Source organism: Crassostrea angulata, chromosome 8 (genome assembly GCF_025612915.1).
Source record: "Crassostrea angulata isolate pt1a10 chromosome 8, ASM2561291v2, whole genome shotgun sequence".
Taxonomy (NCBI): domain Eukaryota; kingdom Metazoa; phylum Mollusca; class Bivalvia; order Ostreida; family Ostreidae; genus Magallana; species Magallana angulata.
Genome location: NC_069118.1, coordinates 5,410,036 through 5,432,367, shown reverse-complemented (window position 1 = coordinate 5,432,367; position 22,332 = coordinate 5,410,036). Strand labels below are relative to the sequence as shown.

At 37.0% G+C, this 22,332-nt stretch overlaps 3 protein-coding genes across 3 annotated transcripts; 1 reads left to right on the top strand and 2 right to left on the bottom strand.

Annotated features, from left to right (window-relative positions):
- The first annotated feature begins 4,509 nt into the window (after positions 1-4,509).
- LOC128159669 (uncharacterized) lies at positions 4,510-7,667 on the top strand. The gene is made up of 5 exons (XM_052822839.1): positions 4,510-4,919; positions 5,390-5,527; positions 5,932-6,043; positions 6,215-6,430; positions 7,132-7,667. Exons 1-5 carry the CDS (start codon positions 4,528-4,530, stop codon positions 7,396-7,398), a joined length of 1,125 nt encoding a protein of 374 aa, XP_052678799.1. The 5' UTR covers positions 4,510-4,527; the 3' UTR covers positions 7,399-7,667.
- Positions 7,668-10,131: 2,464 nt separating this feature from the next.
- Positions 10,132-13,891, bottom strand: LOC128160568 (universal stress protein MSMEG_3950/MSMEI_3859-like). The gene is made up of 4 exons (XM_052823903.1): positions 13,684-13,891; positions 11,383-11,463; positions 10,970-11,061; positions 10,132-10,676 (listed from the first exon to the last, which is right to left on the bottom strand). The coding sequence occupies exons 1-4, from the start codon at positions 13,739-13,741 to the stop codon at positions 10,470-10,472; spliced, it is 438 nt and encodes a 145-aa protein (XP_052679863.1). The 5' UTR covers positions 13,742-13,891; the 3' UTR covers positions 10,132-10,469.
- Positions 13,892-14,824: 933 nt separating this feature from the next.
- LOC128160567 (universal stress protein MSMEG_3950/MSMEI_3859-like) lies at positions 14,825-22,098 on the bottom strand. The gene is made up of 4 exons (XM_052823902.1): positions 21,940-22,098; positions 20,944-21,051; positions 20,327-20,418; positions 14,825-15,234 (listed from the first exon to the last, which is right to left on the bottom strand). The coding sequence occupies exons 1-4, from the start codon at positions 21,995-21,997 to the stop codon at positions 15,031-15,033; spliced, it is 462 nt and encodes a 153-aa protein (XP_052679862.1). The 5' UTR covers positions 21,998-22,098; the 3' UTR covers positions 14,825-15,030.
- Positions 22,099-22,332: the final 234 nt, after the last annotated feature.

Genomic DNA, 22,332 nt, shown 5'->3' with positions numbered 1-22,332 from the left:
GTGTTAATATCGCCCCTTTTTGGGACGGGAATCCCGGGGGGACACCCGTGCCCCCAAGAATCCGCTGTCACCTGGGTGTCACATGTCCTAGTTTGGGCGCTAGGCGCTCTGTTTAGACTCTCTATTAAACAGAATGATAGGGTCTACTCAGCACCCTGGCGCCAGAAATCGGTGTTAATATCGCCCCTTTTTGGGACGGGAATCCCGGGGGAACACTCGTGCTCCCAAGAATCCGGTGTCACTTGGGTGTCACAAGTCCTAGTGTGGGCGCTAGGCGCTCAGTTTAGACTCCCTATTTAACAGTATGATAGGGTCTACTCAGCGCCCTGGCGCTAGAAATCGGTGTTAATATTGCCCGTTTTGGGACCGGATATCCCGGGAGGACACCCGTGCCCCCAAGAATCCGGTGTCCTCTGGGTGTCACAAGTCATAGTTTGGGCGCTAGGCGCTCTGTTTAGACTCCCTATTTAACAGTATGATAGGGTCTACTCAGCGCCCTGGCGCCAGAAATCGCTCTTAATATCGCCCCTTTTTGGGACGGGAATCCCGGGGGGACACCCGTGCCCCCAAGAATCCGGTGTCCTCTGGGTGTCACAAGTCCTAGTTTGAGCGCTAGGCGCTCTGTTTAGACTCTATTAAACAGAATGATAGGGTCTTCTCAGCGCCCTGGCGCCAGAAATCGGTGTTAATATCGCCCCTTTTTGGGACGGGAATCCCGGGGGGACCCCCGTGCCCCCAAGAATCCGGTGTCACCTGGGTGTCACATGTCCTAGTTTGGGCGCTAGGCGCTCTGTTTAGACTCTCTATTAAACAGAATGATAGGGTCTACTCAGCGCCCTGGCGCCAGAAATCGGTGTTAATATCGCCCCTTTTTGGGACGGGAATCCCGGGGGGACACCCGTGCTCCCAAGAATCCGGTGTCACTTGGGTGTCACAAGTCCTAGTGTGGGCGCTAGGCGCTCAGTTTAGACTCCCTATTTAACAGTATGATAGGGTCTACTCAGCGCCCTGGCGCTAGAAATCGGTGTTAATATTGCCCGTTTTGGGACCGGATATCCCGGGAGGACACCCGTGCCCCCAAGAATCCGGTGTCCTCTGGGTGTCACAAGTCATAGTTTGGGCGCTAGGCGCTCTGTTTAGACTCCCTATTTAACAGTATGATAGGGTCTACTCAGCGCCCTGGCGCCAGAAATCGCTCTTAATATCGCCCCTTTTTGGGACGGGAATCCCGGGGGGACACCCGTGCCCCCAAGAATCCGGTGTCCTCTGGGTGTCACAAGTCCTAGTTTGAGCGCTAGGCGCTCTGTTTAGACTCTATTAAACAGAATGATAGGGTCTTCTCAGCGCCCTGGCGCCAGAAATCGGTGTTAATATCGCCCCTTTTTGGGACGGGAATCCCGGGGGGACCCCCGTGCCCCCAAGAATCCGGTGTCACCTGGGTGTCACATGTCCTAGTTTGGGCGCTAGGCGCTCTGTTTAGACTCTCTATTAAACAGAATGATAGGGTCTACTCAGCGCCCTGGCGCCAGAAATCGGTGTTAATACCGCCCCTTTTTGGGACGGGAATCCCGGGGGGACACCCGTGCCCCCAAAAATCCGGTGTCCTCTGGGTGTCACAAGTCCTAGTTTGGGCGCTAGGCGCTCTGTTTAGACTCTATAAAACAGAATGATAGGGTCTTCTCAGCGCACTGGCGCCAGAAATCGGTGTTAATATCGCCCTTTTTTGGGACGGGAATCCCGGGGGGGACCCCCGTGCCCCCAATAATCCGGTGTCCTCTGGGTGTCACATGTCCTAGTTTGGGCGCTAGGCGCTCTGTTTAGACTCTCTATTAAACAGAATGATAGGGTCTACTCAGCGCCCTGGCGCCAGAAATCGGTGTTAATATCGCCCCTTTTTGGGACGGGAATCCCGGGGGGACACCCGTACCCCCAAGAATCAGGTGTCTTCTGGGTGTCACAAGTCATAGCTTGGGCGCTAGGCGCTCTGTTTAGACTATCTATTAAACAGTATGATAGGGTCTACTCAGCGCCCTGGCGCCAGAAATCGGTGTTAATATCGCCCCTTTTTGGGACGGGAATCCCGGGGGGACACCCGTGCCCCCAAGAATCCGGTGTCCTCTGAGTGTCACAAGTCCTAGTTTGGGCGCTAGGCGCTCTGTTTAGACTCTCTATTAAACAGAATGATAGGGTCTACTCAGCGCCCTGGCGCCAGGAATCGGTGTTAATATCGCCCCTTTTAGGGACGGGAATCCCGGGGGGACACATGTGCCCCCAAAAATCCGGTGTCGTCTGGGTGTCACAAGTCCTAGTTTGGGCGCTAGGTGCTGTGTTTAGACTCTCTATTAAACAGAATGATAGGGTCTACTCAGCGCCCTGGCGCCAGAAATCGCTCTTAATATCGCCCTTTTTTGGGACGGGAATCCCGGGGGGGACCCCCGTGCCCCCAAGAATCCGGTGTCCTCTGGGTGTCACATGTCCTAGTTTGGGCGCTAGGCGCTCTGTTTAGACTCTCTATTAAACAGTATGATAGGGTCTACTCAGCGCCCTGGCGCCAGAAATCGGTGTTAATATCGCCCCTTTTTGGGACGGGAATCCCGGGGGGACACCCGTGCCCCCAAGAATCCGGTGTCCTCTGGGTGTCACAAGTCCTAGTTTGGGCGCTAGGCGCTCTGTTTAGACTCTCTATTAAACAGAATGATAGGGTCTACTCAGCGCCCTGGCGCCAGGAATCGGTGTTAATATCGCCCCTTTTTGGGACGGGAATCCCGGGGGGACACCCGTGCCCCCAAAAATCCGGTGTCCTCTGGGTGTCACAAGTCCTAGTTTGGGCGCTAGGCGCTCTGTTTAGACTCTCTATTAAACAGAATGATAGGGTCTACTCAGCGCCCTGGCGCCAGAAATCGGTGTTAATATCGCCCTTTTTTGGGACGGGAATCCCGGGGGGACACCCGTGCCCCCAAGAATCCGGTGTCCTCTGGGTGTCACAAGTCCTAGTTTAAGCGCTAGGCGCTCTGTTTAGACTCTCTATTAAACAGAATGATAGGGTCTACTTAGCGCCCTGGCGCCAGGAATCGGTGTTAATATCGCCCCTTTTTGGGACGGGAATCCCGGGGGGACACCCGTGCCCCCAAGAATCAGGTGTCCTCTGGGTGTCACAAGTCATAGCTTGGGCGCTAGGCGCTCTGTTTAGACTCTCTATTAAACAGAATGATAGGGTCTACTCAGCGCCCTGGCGCCAGAAATCGGTGTTAATATCGCCCCTTTTTGGGACGGGAATCCCGGGGGGACACCCGTGCCCCCAGGAATCAGGTGTCTTCTGGGTGTCACAAGTCATAGTTTGGGCGCTAGGCGCTCTGTTTAGACTCCCTATTTAACAGTATGATAGGGTCTACTCAGCGCCCTGGCGCCAGAAATCGGTGTTAATATCGCCCCTTTTTGGGACGGGAATCCCGGGGGGACACCCGTGCCCCCAAGAATCCGGTGTCTTCTTGGTGTCACAAGTCCTAGTTTGGGCGCTAGGCGCTCTGTTTAGACTCTCTATTAAACAGTATGATAGGGTCTACTCAGCGCCCTGGCGCCAGAAATCGGTGTTAATATCGCCCCTTTTTGGGACGGGAATCCCGGGGGAACACTTGTGCCCCCAAGAATCCGGTGTCCTCTGGGTGTCACAAGTCCTAGTTTGGGCGCTAGGCGCTCTGTTTAGACTCTCTATTAAACAGAATGATAGGGTCTACTCAGCGCCCTGGCGCCAGGAATCGGTGTTAATATCGCCCCTTTTTGGGACGGGAATCCCGGGGGGACACCCGTGCCCCCAAAAATCCGGTGTCCTCTGGGTGTCACAAGTCCTAGTTTGGGCGCTAGGCGCTGTGTTTAGACTCTCTATTAAACAGAATGATAGGGTCTACTCAGCGCCCTGGCGCCAGAAATCGGTGTTAATATCGCCCTTTTTTGGGACGGGAATCCCGGGGGGACACCCGTGCCCCCAAGAATCCGGTGTCCTCTGGGTGTCACAAGTCCTAGTTTAGGCGCTAGGCGCTCTGTTTAGACTCTCTATTAAACAGAATGATAGGGTCTTCTCAGCGCCCTGGCGCCAGAAATCGGTGTTAATATCGCCCCTTTTTGGGACAAGAATCCCGGGGGGACACCCGTGCCCCCAAGAATCCGGTGTCCTCTGGGTGTCACAAGTCCTAGTTTGGGCGCTAGGCGCTCTGTTTAGACTCTCTATTAAACAGAATGATAGGGTCTACTCAGCGCCCTGGCGCCAGAAATCGGTGTTAATATCGCCCCTTTTTGGGTCGGGAATCCCGGGGGGACACCCGTGCCCCCAGGAATCCGGTGTCCTCTGGGTGTCACAAGTCCTAGTTTGGGCGCTAGGCGCCCTGTATATGATTATTTTTTATTAATCGGGATCGGTAAATTCTGATTATATAGTCGATAAATGTAAACAAATTTCGTTATTGCTGAGTAGCTTATTGCTGAGTAGCTTGACTTTGGTTGTTGTAACTGTTGTTAACATTTTTTTTCAACATGGACGCCAAAAAGCGGTCGCACGCTGACAGTACTTGTGATTCTCATCTCCTACAAGACGATGTCACTGAAAACCAGACTTCTTCTGTCGCAAACGATTCTTTTCCAAGCAACACTACTGATTGGAAGCGCTGTCACATAGAAAAACTTGGTATAAAGCCATTATATAGATACTGTGCTATGGACGTTAATTATGAATGGGGACTGTATAAACTGTTACGGAAAGACGTTGTTTCAGAAGAACTTAATGCCGTGGAGAAAATCATAAATATCTGCAATTCCATAAGTACAGACTTTTCTTCTTTTGAAGAATTACAGACGCACTTTACGAGAAATCACGATATATCCAATTTATTTATACCAACAAAGAGCATTCCAGAGGGCTTAGGTTTGTAAGTGTCCCTCTCCCCCACTTCAGAGAATACTGAGTCAAGTGTCTGTTTACCAATTGGGCCACATTAATTTTTCAAATATTTATTTAATATTTAGAATATAGATCCATTTTCATGTACATATGAAATTATGTATTGGTAACATTAGAAAATTGAAAGAGAATATATTTACACAAGTTAATCTGGTATAAATTTAGATGTGATATGAATTATTGAACAGAACTCTACTGGCGTGCGACCAGTTCTCGCCGAGTACCATTTCTCGCCAGTACATTTTGACGTCATTTTATCAACACATAAAATTATAGACGAAAAATGACGTCACAATGTACTGGCGAGAAATGGTACTCGGCGAGAACTGGTCGCACGCCAGTACTGGTTTCATTGGGAAAAATATCCTCTAAGTTTAAGACAGTAACGTTCATGATATTACAGAAATTTTTTGAAATAATTTATTCTTTAAAACGTAGATGTTCCTGTCGATTTGAAGAGTTTCAACAACAGCTAGAACTCCTTCTATGGGACAGAACACCGAGCGATCAGATTTCTCCCTCATGTTTCCAAACCTTGTTCCAGGACCTTCTGAGTATATTTGGCATTGTATCCAGGTGAGAAGATTGGATCATGTTAAAGAGCGACCTGCTCAGTAGAGAGGGTGCTCGTGGGTGCTCCCATGTTTGGAATGTAGGGATAGGGAATTTTTCCAAGTACCACTCAGCCCTGCTCTGTTGAATAAGCCTCAGGTGGTAATGGTACTTTTGTCACGCCTATAATGGTACTCTTTACATGTAATGTTTAAGCATTTTATTTTTTCTCAACAGGTTCGTTTCAAATTTGCCTATAAACGCCTAATGATTACAGGTTCTGTTGAACAATCTTATAAGTGACATTGTTTTATTCATTGTTCAATACGCTGTGCTGTGTGATCAGAAAAGGGAAGATGGTAGAGAGAGTATTGTATTAAAAGGCTTACAAATAATTTTCAATTTTCCAATATGCATTTTGTTTTCAGACGTCAACCAGATATAGCTGCAAAGAAAACAAGAGTTAAGGGAAGGGATATTTCTTCAGCCCCAGATGTAATATGTTATGGCATAGAAGGAAAAATTTCATGTATTGTCAAGGTACTACATGTTTGTCTTGCAGCAACTGTAAAGATATATGTTACTAATAATGTTCACCATGTTATTATTTCTGTATGCATCAAAAGAAATTCTTCCTTCAATACTGCATGTAGGTATTCAATTTTCTCAAAGTTAAATGAGTTGAACCCTTAATTAAAATTTATGTTCCAGGTTGACAAGAGCAGAAAATGTTCCGATTTGGATGGTATTCCACACAGTAAGAAATCTCGTCAACATGAATCACCCGGGAAGGACAAGTGTATTTCTGACTGTTTTGCTCAACACACTGGGGATCTTTTAGCCTTCAGTGAACGTTCTATATCACACATGGATATTTGTGGTAGAGCTGGCAGAGATATTCTAGGGTTTATTGTGGAAAATACTCATGTAAGTGATTTATCCAATCTCTCAGGATTTGTGATGGTATATGATTTTTATCCAATAAATTGTGTGGTTAATTAAGAAATAAACAGCAATGTTAAAAAGTTCACCAGGATATGAAGTTAGTTGGTCACGTGATCAAATCCTGTGAAGCCCAAAGGGCTTTTCAGTAGATCTGATCACGTACCAACCAACTTTATATCCAGGTGAACTTTATAACATTGCTGTTTATTACTTATATTTACATTTGAAAAAGACAAATCATTCAGAACTGTTAAAATTATCAAGATTTTATGTTTAATACAATAAGACAAGTGATAAGCGTGTGTGGTTATCATTGTGACGTTGCAAAAACGTTCATTTAGAATTGAACGTTCACGCTATTGTATTGTTTTTTATAAGGAAGCATATTTGCAATTGTGAATACATCTTGTTTATCTGTTTATGTTAATATTTTTTAAAGTCATCTCAATTGAAATAAGTAAAAATCTAGTTTTGTGTCATGTTAAGACAGGTACCACAGGGTGGTATTGTCAGAATTTTCACAATGCTTAGTAATAAGGCCCTGTAAATATGCTGTGTAACATCTGTTCAGTGTTAACTTTATTCCAAAGACTTTAAACTTTCAATGTATTCAAGTGTATATCTTTAATCAGACTTGCAGCTATGTTGTATTTCATTTGTAATTAACAATTTCATCTCTGTAGGTAACTGTCACCCATCTACAAATATCCAGACTTAGTTTGGAGAGAATTCAGAACTCCACTGGAGAGGGACCGGTGAAACACGAGGAGAAACCACTACTACACTACAGTCGGCCATTTAATTATCTCAGGAAGTCAGACCGACAAGAACTGTTCAAAGCCATTCTACACATCAGACTAATGCTGTCCATTCATGAAAAAATCACTATACAAAGAAGAAATGCAGGGACTGTTGATATTTTTCGAAGGAAAGTCTGTGAACCTTGTTGAAGTCTATATAAAATTTTGTGAAAACATTTTTAATTTATTACATTAAAGTACATGTACCAGATGTATCTACAGATAGCAGTGTATCAAATTACCGTACATATTGTCTGTTAACTGTTGCATCAGGTGAAAGTGCATTGACATTTAAGATTGAGTTTGAAATGAAATCATATTTAACATAAATAGGCATTTTGTTTAACTTCACTACATGTTTTTGAATCTCTATGACTATATTTATATGTTGTTATCAATATTAAAATGAATAAATATGATTGTTCTTATCTCATTTCAAGTAAATGCAAGAGAAGTGAGAAAATTGATGTCTGTAATTATATTCATGTACATGTATTTCTTTTCTCTCAGCTTCCCTGTAGTAAAGATGCTAGTTTGAGCTAGGGAAAACAAATAGATTCCAAAGTATACTTGTCAGACCAATCCACATTTTTTCACAGAGCCAAGTTTTGTATATTTAAACAATGATGTAATTTTGACACTAGTCCCTGTGTGGCCCTACCATACAATTGGTGTGTGGTACATGTAACACAGTATGTGATCTCTATAATGTGAACCTATCTTTATGATGATTTCATTGATGAATTTAATTCAGGACACATTTAGAATCTGAATATATTACATGAAAAAATGACAATAACAAACCGTTAAACATTAAATTTATTGTAATAACCTACACTTCTTTATAATATCTAAGCTAGAAATCTAGAATATTGTATCATAGGCGTCGGAACCGGGGGGCTAGGGGGGGCTTAGCCCCCCCCCCCCCCCCCCCCCACTTTTTTTGCAAAGTTATACCTAACCATTAGAAACATAGCATGATAGAGGGTTCAGCCCCCCCCCCCCCCCCCCCACTTTTTCTCGCAGGAAAGACTATTGTTCGTAAATTTACCTTGAAAGATTGAGAGGTTAGATTCAGAAGCATACTAGCCCCCCCCCCCCCCCCACGAATTAGGAATTTCATGATTTTGAGAAAAAAAAATTTGGTAAGTAATTTTTTTTTTTGGAAGTATAGGTATCCTCCCCCCCCCCCCCCCACGGATTAGGATTTCCATGATTTTGGGAATTACTTTTTTCTCAATATTTCTGAGGATTAGTCTAGCCCCCCCACTTTCAATTTGCTTCCGACGCCTATGTTGTATAACATTGAAAACAGTGGGTTTTAATTCACCATTGTTTCAGATGTACTCCTTGATATGAACTGCAGATTTGATTTACCGTATAACGGGTAATTTTTACTGCTGTAATTTTTTACGAATTTGTCAAAAAATAGGGTGATTTGAATTTTTACGCGTTATTTTTTTATGAATTGGACATGTCCGTAAAAATTAAAATCATCTGTGGTAAAATGGGGAAATTTCACTTTGTTACAGTTGACACATACATATACAAATCTGAAAATCGTTTTTCTGTTAACGATTTCTTATATTTATAGCTAGGGATGTCAAATTGGTCAATTTTTAGTACTCGGTTATTCGGACGTTTTTCCGATCGAGTACCCGGGGTACTCGGTAAGAGTGTAAATAAATATGAACAAGTACATTGTTAACTGTAAAAACTTGGTCACTTTTGTATAAATTCCTCCTTATGTTTAAGACAAATGTGATTTAACATGTTTGTCGTTCCCCCCGTATAGAATAAGCTAGTTTACTCGCACAGCTGATATTTTACGTTTTTTGAATCTTCAGTTCTTTTAAAATATTTCCAGACCTTTGAACTTTAGGTCTGTTCGATTTCTCTACTGTGTGCTATCTAATTTATATAATAGACTATATAAACGACGATGTTCAGTGAAAACAAATCATTAAAGTAAGCCAAAAAATAAGGGTCGAAGACAGCCAAAGGTGAGAAAAGCTAGGTAACAGGTGCTTGGTCACGATAATTACTATATAAACACTGCCACAGGCGATAACGGTCATTTAGCATATTTAGAGGCGTAGGAAATCCTAATAACTGTATGTACAAATGCAATGGACGTTTAAAGTTTTAAAACCGATGTTTTAATGCATTATTAAATAAACTTAGAAATATTAAAAAATATTCATCCGAGTAACCGAGTACCGATTTTAGTATTCAATACTCTGACGTTCGATCGAGTACCCGGTTAACCGGGTACTCGTTGACATCCTTCCTTTATACATTTACCTTTATTTCATATGTGATATACACTTTACTTATTCCTATTTATATGGGTATCATCATTGATGTACACCATGTGCTCGTCTCAGTTCGATTTACCGGGAAAAAAAAGAAAGACAAGTCCATTTCAAAAAAAATTTTTCTCTCTCTCTTACTTTCTCTCCCAACAAAAAAAGACATCTAGCTACTAACGTGGATTTATACGTAGTTTTAAAAAATACTCAAGACTGACTGAAAGATCTGAACTGTTATCACCTCCTTACCATATACCTTAAATATACCTACATGTACATGTACAGCCGTCAGGGACTGAGCTTAAGGTCATGAACATTACTCTCATACGTACGATGTAGAAAATGTACGTGCGGTGTTTTTTTACGGATTTATATAACTCGTAAAAATTAGTAAAAATTAGCAGCACGTAAAAAATACCCGTTATACGGTATCTTTTGTTAAATTGGACTAGACTATATTTAAACTAAACCGGATAAATTTCCCATTATATATCTTACCAATGAGAACTGAACTAATATTTACAGCAACTCTAAGATTCTTATTCATGTTTAAAGCCACTAAAAAAAATGCCACATTTATCCTTTTTATTTACCAGACGAAGTCTTTAAAATGGCTCTGTACTTATAGTACACATATACACATTACATGTAGGTCAAAATATCATTCAAAAACTTCAATTACATTGCAATATACTCTGTATATACATGCACACCTACAATGTATATGATGGAATGAATTTATATGTTACAATGGAATACCACATTCAAATCTACTTAATTAATGGCACACACCGAATGTCTAGTACACAATTACGTTATTTTACACAGTACATGACTGTACATTTGTAAATGGATTCTTTTAGTATTAAAGATGTCATTCTGTAGCGCCATGTGGTACCACACAGTGCCTCAGGGATCCTCCATCGTACAGATGACAACGGGACAGTTGGCGTGGTGGAGGATGAAGTCGCTGGTGCTGCCTAGTATCGTCCGGCGGACCACGCCCACCCCCCGGGTCCCCGTCACCACGAACTTTGGCTTTTCCTGGGTGATGAAGTCGGAGATGGCGTGCTCCGGTCTCACTCCCACCTTCTCCACGCGAATCTCCACCTCTATCTACAGAAAAAAGGAACCGATCGATTGATATACAGCCAACTAGACCAACAAATATCCTGGCCACCAGGGTGTCCGAAGTCATTTAGAATGATACATGTGGAAATGGAAATCATATTATGTGTATAAAAAAATCATTATTATTTCTTTTTTTCCAAGGGTTATTCATTTTTATTGATTATACTTACTGTAATTTACATTACAGGTACATTAAGAATCTAAATATACTAAATATAGCCACTACAAAGGTTAAAGCAAACATGAACAGACTACCAGAGGTAGCCCATTACACGTACCTGCCTATCCTCAGCAAGCTTTGTGTACAGCTCTGTTAAGGCAGCAGTTTTCTTTTCACATTTACTGTTATATTCTGCTAGTCGGGCTGCACCTACAACATATTGTGTAGAAAATCAAGAGACAAGTAAATTGTCTGCTTGTACGTGTGCTGGTTTGCAGTATCCCTACTTTTTTGACTAAGGCGTATAAGAACAAACCAGTTACTATAGCCTACTGTTTATGTTAGGTTGTATAATTAATATATCAACGAGAATATTTTTGTTTAATATGTTTTTGACGTTGAAAAAATGATTAAAACTAACAGCAATTTCTTATAAAAATATATTGCAGAACCCAACAGAGGATTATAAACATACAAACATGGATGAATTTAAAGTAAAACGTCATTTAGTTTTAAAAAGTCAGAACATACTGATGTCTTTGGCGAACAGATTCTCCAGTGCGTGGTACAGTATTACTCGGTAGGACGGCTTGTGGAGGTGCTCGGCGTAAACTACAACACAAAACACACTCAATAAACTACAACACAACACGCACTCAATAAACTACAACACAACACGCACTCAATAAACTACAACACAACACGCACTCAATAAACCACAACACAACACGCACTCAATAAACTACAACACAACACGCACTCAATAAACTACAACACAAAACACACTCAATAAACTACAACACAACACGCACTCAATAAACTACAACACAACACGCACTCAATAAACTACAACACAACACGCACTCAATAAACTACAACACAACACGCACTCAATAAACTACAACACAACACGCACTCAATAAACTACAACACAACACGCACTCAATAAACCACAACACAACACGCACTCAATAAACTACAACACAACACGCACTCAATAAACTACAACACAACACGCACTCAAAAAACTACAACAACACAACACGCACTCAATAAACTACAACACAACACACACTCAATAAACTACAACACAACACACACTCAATAAACCACAACACAACACGCACTCAATAAACTACAACACAACACGCACTCAATAAACTACAACACAACACACACTCAATTAGGTATACACAAACACAGTACATTGCTTCCACCACTTTTTGCTTGATATTTCAATAATAGTAAATACCTTTGTGCTCAAAATAACTACGTTCATCCACTAATATGAAAAAAGTCCAGATTATCTGTTTTGAAACGCCCCGCCTCTACCGCTTCAGGTTTCAATACACATCCCAAAATAGAAAGTCTACGGGGATTTTGCATTGCGTTAGCCATTAATAAGCCCGGATGATAACGTTAAAAATTTGCGCGAGGTATCCGAAGATATCTTGGATATATTCCCTTTCATCGATTCCAATTGTATTTCTTTCACAGGTATGTGTATTTTTATTAAAAATCATCAAAAATTGATGGAAGCAATAACTTGGGACATACTGAAAGATACATACTGTGGTTCTATCAACATCAACGTTGATTATAACAATTTCTGTGGAATTCGTTATCCATGAAATTTAATGTTCATTGAAGTGTATATTTCTACACCACGAAAATTGATACCCACGAATATTAATGAACCCACAGTATACGCAAATAAATCTACATCACTTAAAATTGCAAGTTGTATATTGCTATAATTATTTGCAATTAGAAGTATTCCTTATTGTGAAGAATTATATACTTTTTAAAATTTATGCTTATGCTATTAATATTTTTCAAACTTCCTATTTAACACATCATTTTATTTCCTTGGGAAACCAAATTGATGTATAACCAATCTTTGGGGGGAAATTCGCTTTTAAATACTTTGATATAGAAATAAAATTAATGCAATATTTCCTAGTTTTAGTAGATTCTTTATCAATGGGAAATATTTGTAATAAAGCGATTCATCCGTCAGGTGGGATACCCATAAATATACCGACAAAAAGACCATTCTGGTGTGTATAGTCATCCTTCCTTGTTCCTAGAATGTGTTATTTTCTCTATTGTATGTGTAAGCGTTCAATAGTTTAATGCTATACAACTGTATACATGAGGGTCAATTGAACAGAGTTGTATAACACAAAATAATTATAATACAAATGGTGAATTAACGTTCTCTACATCTAATTCTCAAATTTTATTCAAAAATGATTCGGACAAATTATGCATACAGACTCAAGTGTAGTTTTATTCAATTCAAGGGGTACATGTACTTATAACGGAGACTGTAGACTTGATTCAGAATATCAATAAAAGCTACGTTTGTGTTTTATATTTTAAACAGTAAATTTATAATTCAACAGGTTGTGCATTATCTCGGGGGATAGCTCAAAGTGCAGTGTTATCTGCATATAAAATAAAAAATTGTTTGCAATGATTCACGCCTCCGGTTCCTATCTAATCAATACACAATGTATGATATGGATTGCGGTAAATAATCACATTTAGAAACATCTTCATATAAAGAGATCGAATATCCGTTATATTAGGTGATCAAGTTACCCGATATGCAACAAGTAACATCCTTGGTATGGGAACAATGTTTCAATTGGTGTGAGAAACCGTATAGCAATTACAAATATGTAGTGCAAGCTTTGAGATCTAGAATTAAAAGCAACTTCGTTTTGAAACCCTAAAATATAAACATGATTTGATATCATGACTGATGTAACTTCACAAACTTACACATTTCAAACAATTGTTTTAAATATCCAAATCTATACTTACATTTAAATGCGTACTGGGCAAATTTACTCTCATCGATGGCAACCACAACCAAAGCCATTTTGAGGAACTTCCGGGTGTAATTGTTGATCGAGAAGACTATGGGTGTGGTAAATTCAGTGCGATATCAAACGCGCGCAACGCAAAACATGGCTGCTTTGAATTCAGTATTACAATGAAACAAACAAAATCACAACAGACTTCCGTGTATAAGGTTCATGCGGAAGTGGTGAAGTGGAAATTACGCAAGTAAGTGAATAGAAGTATACTGTTTACTGGAATAAAGATCAATTACCATAACCGAAATCATTGGATTAACTTGAGCTAAAAAAATAAAAATTGATTTGCACTGAAGACAAAGGAAGGAGAATGACAAATATAAGATTTATTGGCACTGCTTAAATTTTTTGCAAGCTGAAAGCAAACTTGGGTTGAAGTAAATCAATTACAACACACCCAGAAAGATCTGTATTAAAAGTTCTTTCATTTCATACTCATCGTCAGAAATATTAGCAAATTAGATAATCAATAAAAAAAGAAATACAGCAAAGAACTCTATCGAATTCCACTCTTTCCATGCTCATCAAGGGAGATACCATTATATGATTAAGCATTGTATGCCACGTTAGAATCTGAGTCGATTGTTTCTGGAGGACCATTGCAATGGTTCAACCAATGAAGCGATCGTTTATGTGTGAGTAGCTTTTGCTCTAGCCTCACATATGACAAACCAAAACAAACAGAACAAAGTTCCTCCCGCTTTTTCTCCGAAGCTCTCTATTTGCTCTCAGCGGTTTTGCAACAAATTCTTAAATACAATGTTTTTGCTTTTGTTAATGACAGTTTTATTTAAACTGTAAATATTGTAAACAATTGCAATACAATTAACTGGCAATTATCTATTAGATATTCAAAATCCTAATATTCATTCTGTCAGGTTTGTGATTTGATACAGGTTCGTTTTTAGTTAAAGTCATCAACCTCTTTCATATTCATCACTCTAAATATGCACAATGATGGCCCAACTCCTGTTCAACCCGATAGTAAGAAATCGTCATTCTAATTACCGACAAATGTAATGAAACCAGTGCTAGTAGGGAAGATACTAGTACTTTAAAGTTAAAAAGAGCAAACAAAAGTATAGTTATATGCTTTTAACAATTTTATTTATAAAAAAGTTACACAATGGAAATATCTTAAATAAATCAATAAAAAAAAATCAAAATTAGAATACCAGCATACTATGGATGCATTTGAACACAACAACATACAAATCAAGTAAGAGTTACCCATTTTTAAGTTTTACAAACAAGGTAGTGTGTACATAGAATCTGAGTTGTTCCTGGTCATTTACTCGTCCATCTTAACTACTGCCACTGGGCAGAGTGTGTGGTGAAGGATGAAGTCGCTAGTGCTACCTAGAATGGTTCTCCTTATAAGACCCATCCCTCTACTTCCGGTAACGACGCACGTGACTTTCTCTTTGTTCGCAATGTCCACAATGGTATGTTCGGGTTTACTGTCGGACTTTTCAACACGGACTTCAGCATCAATCTAGTAAACAAAAATCACCAATTCTTATCTTAAATTCATGTATTTAAATTATGGAGAAATACACGCAAGGTGAAGTTGCAGAAAAGATAATAATGCTTTGCATCAAATGGATTTCCTTGATACCTACATCAACAATAGCAGTTTGAAAGAAATGTTGTTTAAAATGTAAGGGGGTGGAATTTAAATAATTATTATACTTTGATATTTATTCATTGTCTGTGGTTTTGGGGTATGGAAGCGGGTGCCTTTGGTGTATAAGCATGTGACTCATACCATTTGGCTAAGTAAGATTTATTGTTAGCAACATTTTAATTATCGTCTTTATTATAGAAAACACATTTACTAGGTTTTTGGTTAATTATTTTTCAATGCCATAGAAAGAATGGCATTCTGGGTATTTCTTGCCTCGTTCATTTTTATTGTTCGAGAGAAAAGCAAAGAGGGAGAATGTAACTTGGGTGTAAAGAAAAATTAGCAATCACGTTGTGTCCTTACTTAGGTATGACTGCAATGATAGTAGTGTGTGTAAATAAATTTTATTATCCAGTATCAAATTTAATGTTGAAATATGTAATTTAATTTATAATGTGTTTAATGAGGAAATATTAACCTAAATTTAAAAGTTTTAGACAAAGGAAAAAAGGTAATACCATAATTATGTAAATGGTAATAAAAAGAAATGGGAGTGGAATGATATTTACATTGTATATTACAAGAGTCATAAACAGTTTTTATCTAAATATTTAGTAACCGTCAATGTGTGTATATATATATATGCTGATACCCATAAGTGGAAATAAAGAACCTCAATATAATTGAGAGTGTTATGTAAGTATTATCAATGTTTGTATTATACATCAATGTATCGTGTTTGTATTATACATCAATGTATCGTCTTTGTATTATACATCAATGTATCGTGTTTGTATCATACATCAATGTATCGTGTTTGTATCATACATCAATGTATCGTGTTTGTATTATACATCAATGTATCGTGTTTGTATTATACATCAATGTATCGTGTTTGTATTATACATCAATGTATCGTGTTTGTATCATACATCAATGTATCGTGTTTGTATTATACATCAATGTATCGTGTTTGTAATATACATTAATGTATCGTGTTTGTATTATACATCAATGTATCATGTTTGTATTATACATCAATGTATCATGTTTGTATTATACATCAATGTATTGTGTTTGTATTATACATCAATGTATCATGTTTGTATTATACATCAATGTATCGTGTTTGTATTATACATCAATGTATCGTGTTTGTATTATACAACAATGTATCGTGTTTGTAGTATACATCAATGTATCGTGTTTGTATTATACATCAATGTATCGTGTTTGTATCATACATCAATGTATCGTGTTTGTAGTATACATCAATGTATCGTGTTTGTATTATACATCAATGTATCGTGTTTGTATCATACATCAATGTATCGTGTTTGTATCATACATCAATGTATCGTGTTTGTAGTATACATTAATGTATCATGTTTGTATCATACATCAATGTATTGTGTTTGTATAATACATCAATGTATCGTGTTTGTAGTATACATCAATGTATCGTGTTTGTAATATACATCAATGTATCGCGTATGTAGTGTTTGTATTATACATCAATGTATCGTGTTTGTATTATACATCAATGTATCGTGTTTGTATTATATATCAATGTATTGTGTTTGTATCATACATCAATGTATCGTGTTTGTATCATACATCAATGTATCGTGTTTGTATTATACATCAATGTATCGTGTTTGTATTATACATCAATGTATCGTGTTTGTATTATACATCAATGTATCGTGTTTGTATCATACATCAATGTATCGTGTTTGTATTATACATCAATGTATCGTGTTTGTAATATACATTAATGTATCGTGTTTGTATTATACATCAATGTATCATGTTTGTATTATACATCAATGTATCATGTTTGTATTATACATCAATGTATTGTGTTTGTATTATACATCAATGTATCATGTTTGTATTATACATCAATGTATCGTGTTTGTATTATACATCAATGTATCATGTTTGTATTATACATCAATGTATTGTGTTTGTATTGTACATCAATGTATCACTTTTGTATCATACATCAATGTATCATGTTTGTATTATACATCAATGTATCGTGTTTGTATTGTAAATCAATGTATCACCTTTGTATCATACATCAATGTATTGTGTTTATTTTATACAACAATGTATCGTGTTTGTAGTATACATCAATGTATTGTGTTTGTATTATACATCAATTTATCGTGTTTGTATTGTACATCAATGTATCGTGTTTGTATTGTACATCAATGTATTGCGTTTATATTATACAAACAATGTATCATGTTTGTATTTAACATCAATGTATCGTGTTTGTATTATACAACAATGTATGGTGTTTGTATTATACATCAATGTAATGTGTTTTTAGTATACAACAATGTATCGTGTTTGTTTATACATCAATGTATCACGTTTGTATTATACACCAATGTATCGTATTTGTATTATACATCAATGTATCGCATTTGTATCATACATCAATATATCGTGTTTGTATTATATGTTTCATGTTTGTATTATACATCAATGTATCGTGTTTGTAGTATACATCAATGTATCGTGTTTGTAATATACATCAATGTATCGTGTTTGTAGTATACATCAATGTATCGTGTTTGTAATATACATCAATGTATCGCGTTTGTAGTGTTTGTATTATACATCAATGTATCGTGTTTGTATTATACATCAATGTATCGTGTTTGTATTATACATCAATGTATCGTGTTTGTATCATACATCAATGTATCGTGTTTGTATCATACATCAATGTATCGTGTTTGTATGATACATCAATGTATCGTGTTTGTATTATACATCAATGTATCGTGTTTGTATTATACATCAATGTATCGTGTTTGTATCATACATCAATGAATCGTGTTTGTATTATACATCAATGTATCGTGTTTGTAATATACATTAATGTATCGTGTTTGTATTATACATCAATGTATCACATTTGTATTATACATCAATGTATCATGTTTGTATTATACATCAATGTATTGTGTTTGTATTATACATCAATGTATCATGTTTGTATTATACATCAATGTATCGTGTTTGTATTATACATCAATGTATCGTGTTTGTATTATACAACAATGTATCGTGTTTGTAGTATACATCAATGTATCGTGTTTGTAGTATACATCAATGTATCGTGTTTGTAGTATACATTAATGTATCATGTTTGTATCATACATCAATGTATTGTGTTTGTATAATACATCAATGTATCGTGTTTGTAGTATACATCAATGTATCGTGTTTGTAATATACATCAATGTATCGCGTTTGTAGTGTTTGTATTATACATCAATGTATCGTGTTTGTATTATACATCAATGTATCGTGTTTGTATCATACATCAATGTATCGTGTTTGTATCATACATCAATGTATCGTGTTTGTATTATACATCAATGTATCGTGTTTGTATTATACATCAATGTATCGTGTTTGTATTATACATCAATGTATCGTGTTTGTATCATACATCAATGTATCGTGTTTGTATTATACATCAATGTATCGTGTTTGTAATATACATTAATGTATCGTGTTTGTATTATACATCAATGTATCATGTTTGTATTATACATCAATGTATCATGTTTGTATTATACATCAATGTATTGTGTTTGTATTATACATCAATGTATCATGTTTGTATTATACATCAATGTATCGTGTTTGTATTATACATCAATGTATCGTGTTTGTATTATACAACAATGTATCGTGTTTGTAGTATACATCAATGTATCGTGTTTGTATTATACATCAATGTATCGTGTTTGTATCATACATCAATGTATCGTGTTTGTAGTATACATCAATGTATCGTGTTTGTATTATACATCAATGTATCGTGTTTGTATCATACATCAATGTATCGTGTTTGTATCATACATCAATGTATCGTGTTTGTAGTATACATTAATGTATCATGTTTGTATCATACATCAATGTATTGTGTTTGTATAATACATCAATGTATCGTGTTTGTAGTATACATCAATGTATCGTGTTTGTAATATACATCAATGTATCGCGTTTGTAGTGTTTGTATTATATATCAATGTATCGTGTTTGTATTATACATCAATGTATCGTGTTTGTATTATACATCAATGTATCGTGTTTGTATCATACATCAATGTATCGTGTTTGTATCATACATCAATGTATCGTGTTTGTATTATACATCAATGTATCGTGTTTGTATTATACATCAATGTATCGTGTTTGTATTATACATCAATGTATCGTGTTTGTATCATACATCAATGTATCGTGTTTGTATTATACATCAATGTATCGTGTTTGTAATATACATTAATGTATCGTGTTTGTATTATACATCAATGTATCATGTTTGTATTATACATCAATGTATCATGTTTGTATTATACATCAATGTATTGTGTTTGTATTATACATCAATGTATCATGTTTGTATTATACATCAATGTATCGTGTTTGTATTATACATCAATGTATCGTGTTTGTATCATACATCAATGTATCGTGTTTGTATCATACATCAATGTATCGTGTTTGTATTATACATCAATGTATTGTGTTTGTATTATACATCAATGTATCGTGTTTGTATTATACAACAATGTATCCTAATTGTATTATACATCAATGTATCGTGATAAAGACCAACTTACAAATGTACCATTTTAATCCGTTGCAGTTCTACGTCGTTTCGAGAGAGAAACTCTTTTTATTTATCTATATTTTGAGTTCTGATTGAAAACCAATATTTTTCACAAGATATTCTGTCCTCATAGTTCGATGTCATTACCAAATGTTACCGAGAAAACTGTTACTTACATGTACACCATTTTTATAATATAGTAATGATAATATTTGTAATAAAAATAATTTCCCCGGTTCCTGTACTGTATTGACTGGATATTTGACCATTCACTAGTAATTTCTGTTAGACAGCTCTTTGAGTTGCACTCACCCCCAGACCTGCCGCCATAACGGCGTACTTTTCTTTGAGCGCCTTTGCTTTTTCGTCACTTTCTTTCTGGAGTTCTTGAATCCTCCCGGGACCTGACCAATACATAATATCATTGTAAAACAACTAAGTCACTCTGTTCCACTATAATTAAAAACACTCTAATAATATGGACTATTAAATGATAGCTCATTTCTTGTTTTCCAAAAGCATTTCCCTCAGGTTTTCAGGGGGTTATTTGTTTAAGGTTTTTTTGTGGTTTTTTTTTTTTTTTTTTTTTTGGTAAAATATAAATTATTCAAAGTAATCGTTTATTAAATGCTTAAAGTCACCGCATATTTCTAAGTTTTAATAGTTCATTGCATTCACTGCACATCAATATTTTCACACGTTTTGCGTCCGTCTATTCAGAATTCTTTGGTAGATTAGAAAATCAATACACGCGTCTTTTGATTGCAGACAAACTATCTAAAATGAGACATAAGCAAGCCCAAGATCTGTTTGATATTCTGACAAAGGACGTCCATTACTATTTAAGGGCGTCTTTCTACAGAACATTATTATATATAAGCATACTTCATTAATTGCGCCGATGGAGTGCATTAGAAACAATTACTGACTCATTGTGGAGGGAAATGAAGATTTCCTCATCTCCGGAATAAAGATGTTCTCCATGGCATGCAACAGTATCACCTTGTTCGTTGGTTTATGGATGTGTGCCGCGTACCCTGTAAAAGAAAAACTTCTATCTATAAATCCACCGGCATTAGCCCCCCCCCCCCCCCTTCCTTTTCAGTTAATTGTCAATCCAAAAATGTATGAGTTAATAAATTGAAAGGAGGTCCTGTCCAAAGTACTTTCTAATATACAATTACATTTTTTGTCTAAACATGTTTGTTAATCTAATGAATTCAATATTGAATACACTATCGTTTCTCACAAGGATTTGTCAGTAAAATGAAAGCATAGAGATCTCTAATACTTTTTGAACGATTTTTTTCTCCCTTAGCCGTATGAAAAATTATATTGAACTACCTGTAGTTTTTTGCTAGTATATATACCATTAACTAATGTAATTAGATATTGTATGTTATAACTGTTGAGCTCCAAAACCTGAGGTTGCATAAACTTATTTTTAGAGTTACACTACAGTAGACGTTAACGGTTTTAACTGGTCTTGTGGCGATAAACTGCATTTTCAAAATTCATTAAATTTTTCACTTGTTTATCATGCTTAATGGTTGCACACTTTATTTAAATCTCGTTTTCACGAGAAAACTAAAAACAGGTAGACTATGTCGTGTAAAACTAAACGAAAAAAAGTAAAATCGATACCGGTGACATCATGGAGATAGGGCCACAGACTTACAAAATGTTTCACATAAAGCCCGGTCTCCACAGATGCCGGTAATCTTCTGGACCCCGAAGACTCCCTATTGTAGCCTTTGAAACTACATTATATTTGTTGAATATACATTATATCTACTATAACCGGATAGAAATTTCTCGATTTAGCATTATTGCGTACCCATGCATTCCAATATGAATAAACTAAAGATCGATACAGTTATTGCGTACTAGGTCAGATTGTGGTTTGGTAAGTAATAAATACTTACATCTGAAAGCATTTTCGGCATATTTACTTTCGTCCACGGCAATTAGAACAGTAGACATCTTGGAGACAAAGCGGTGATGTTGGCCTGCACGTTGCACTTCGTCGAGTAAACAATGTAGAGTTACCGTTCCTTTTATTACGCATCAAAAGAAAAAAAAGTTCGCGAGTTGATGACCTTTATAAAGCATCCAGTTCCTGGCGGATCTAAACGTTAATATGTTTTACGGTGCGACCGTTGGGGCGAACACAGCATGTGATCAAACAATGAATAATAATAAATTAATAAAATAAAATTAACAACGTGAAATTTGAATGCCAAAAAATAAAACATACCTATTTTTCAGTAAATTTTCATTATTCATAGTTTATAAGATTTGGTATAATTTATTTATTT

What these genes read in the sequence shown, in the direction of transcription:
- LOC128159669 (XM_052822839.1), top strand. Translation starts at nt 4,528, where the DNA reads ATGGACGCCAAAAAGCGGTCGCACGCTGACAGTACTTGTGATTCTCAT. An exon ending in ATATTTGGCATTGTATCCAG is followed by an intron (nt 5,528 to 5,931) that starts GTGAGAAGATTG and finishes TTTTGTTTTCAG; the next exon opens with ACGTCAACCAGATATAGCTG. An exon ending in TTATTGTGGAAAATACTCAT is followed by an intron (nt 6,431 to 7,131) that starts GTAAGTGATTTA and finishes TCATCTCTGTAG; the next exon opens with GTAACTGTCACCCATCTACA.
- LOC128160568 (XM_052823903.1), bottom strand. Translation starts at nt 13,741, where the DNA reads ATGGCTTTGGTTGTGGTTGCCATCGATGAGAGTAAATTTGCCCAGTAC. An exon ending in TCTGTTCGCCAAAGACATCA is followed by an intron (nt 11,062 to 11,382) that starts GTATGTTCTGAC and finishes AATATGTTGTAG; the next exon opens with GTGCAGCCCGACTAGCAGAA. An exon ending in AGCTTGCTGAGGATAGGCAG is followed by an intron (nt 10,677 to 10,969) that starts GTACGTGTAATG and finishes TTTTTTCTGTAG; the next exon opens with ATAGAGGTGGAGATTCGCGT.
- LOC128160567 (XM_052823902.1), bottom strand. Translation starts at nt 21,997, where the DNA reads ATGTCTACTGTTCTAATTGCCGTGGACGAAAGTAAATATGCCGAAAAT. An exon ending in TGCCGAAAATGCTTTCAGAT is followed by an intron (nt 21,052 to 21,939) that starts GTAAGTATTTAT and finishes TTTCTTTTACAG; the next exon opens with GGTACGCGGCACACATCCAT. An exon ending in TTCATTTCCCTCCACAATGA is followed by an intron (nt 20,419 to 20,943) that starts GTCAGTAATTGT and finishes TGTATTGGTCAG; the next exon opens with GTCCCGGGAGGATTCAAGAA.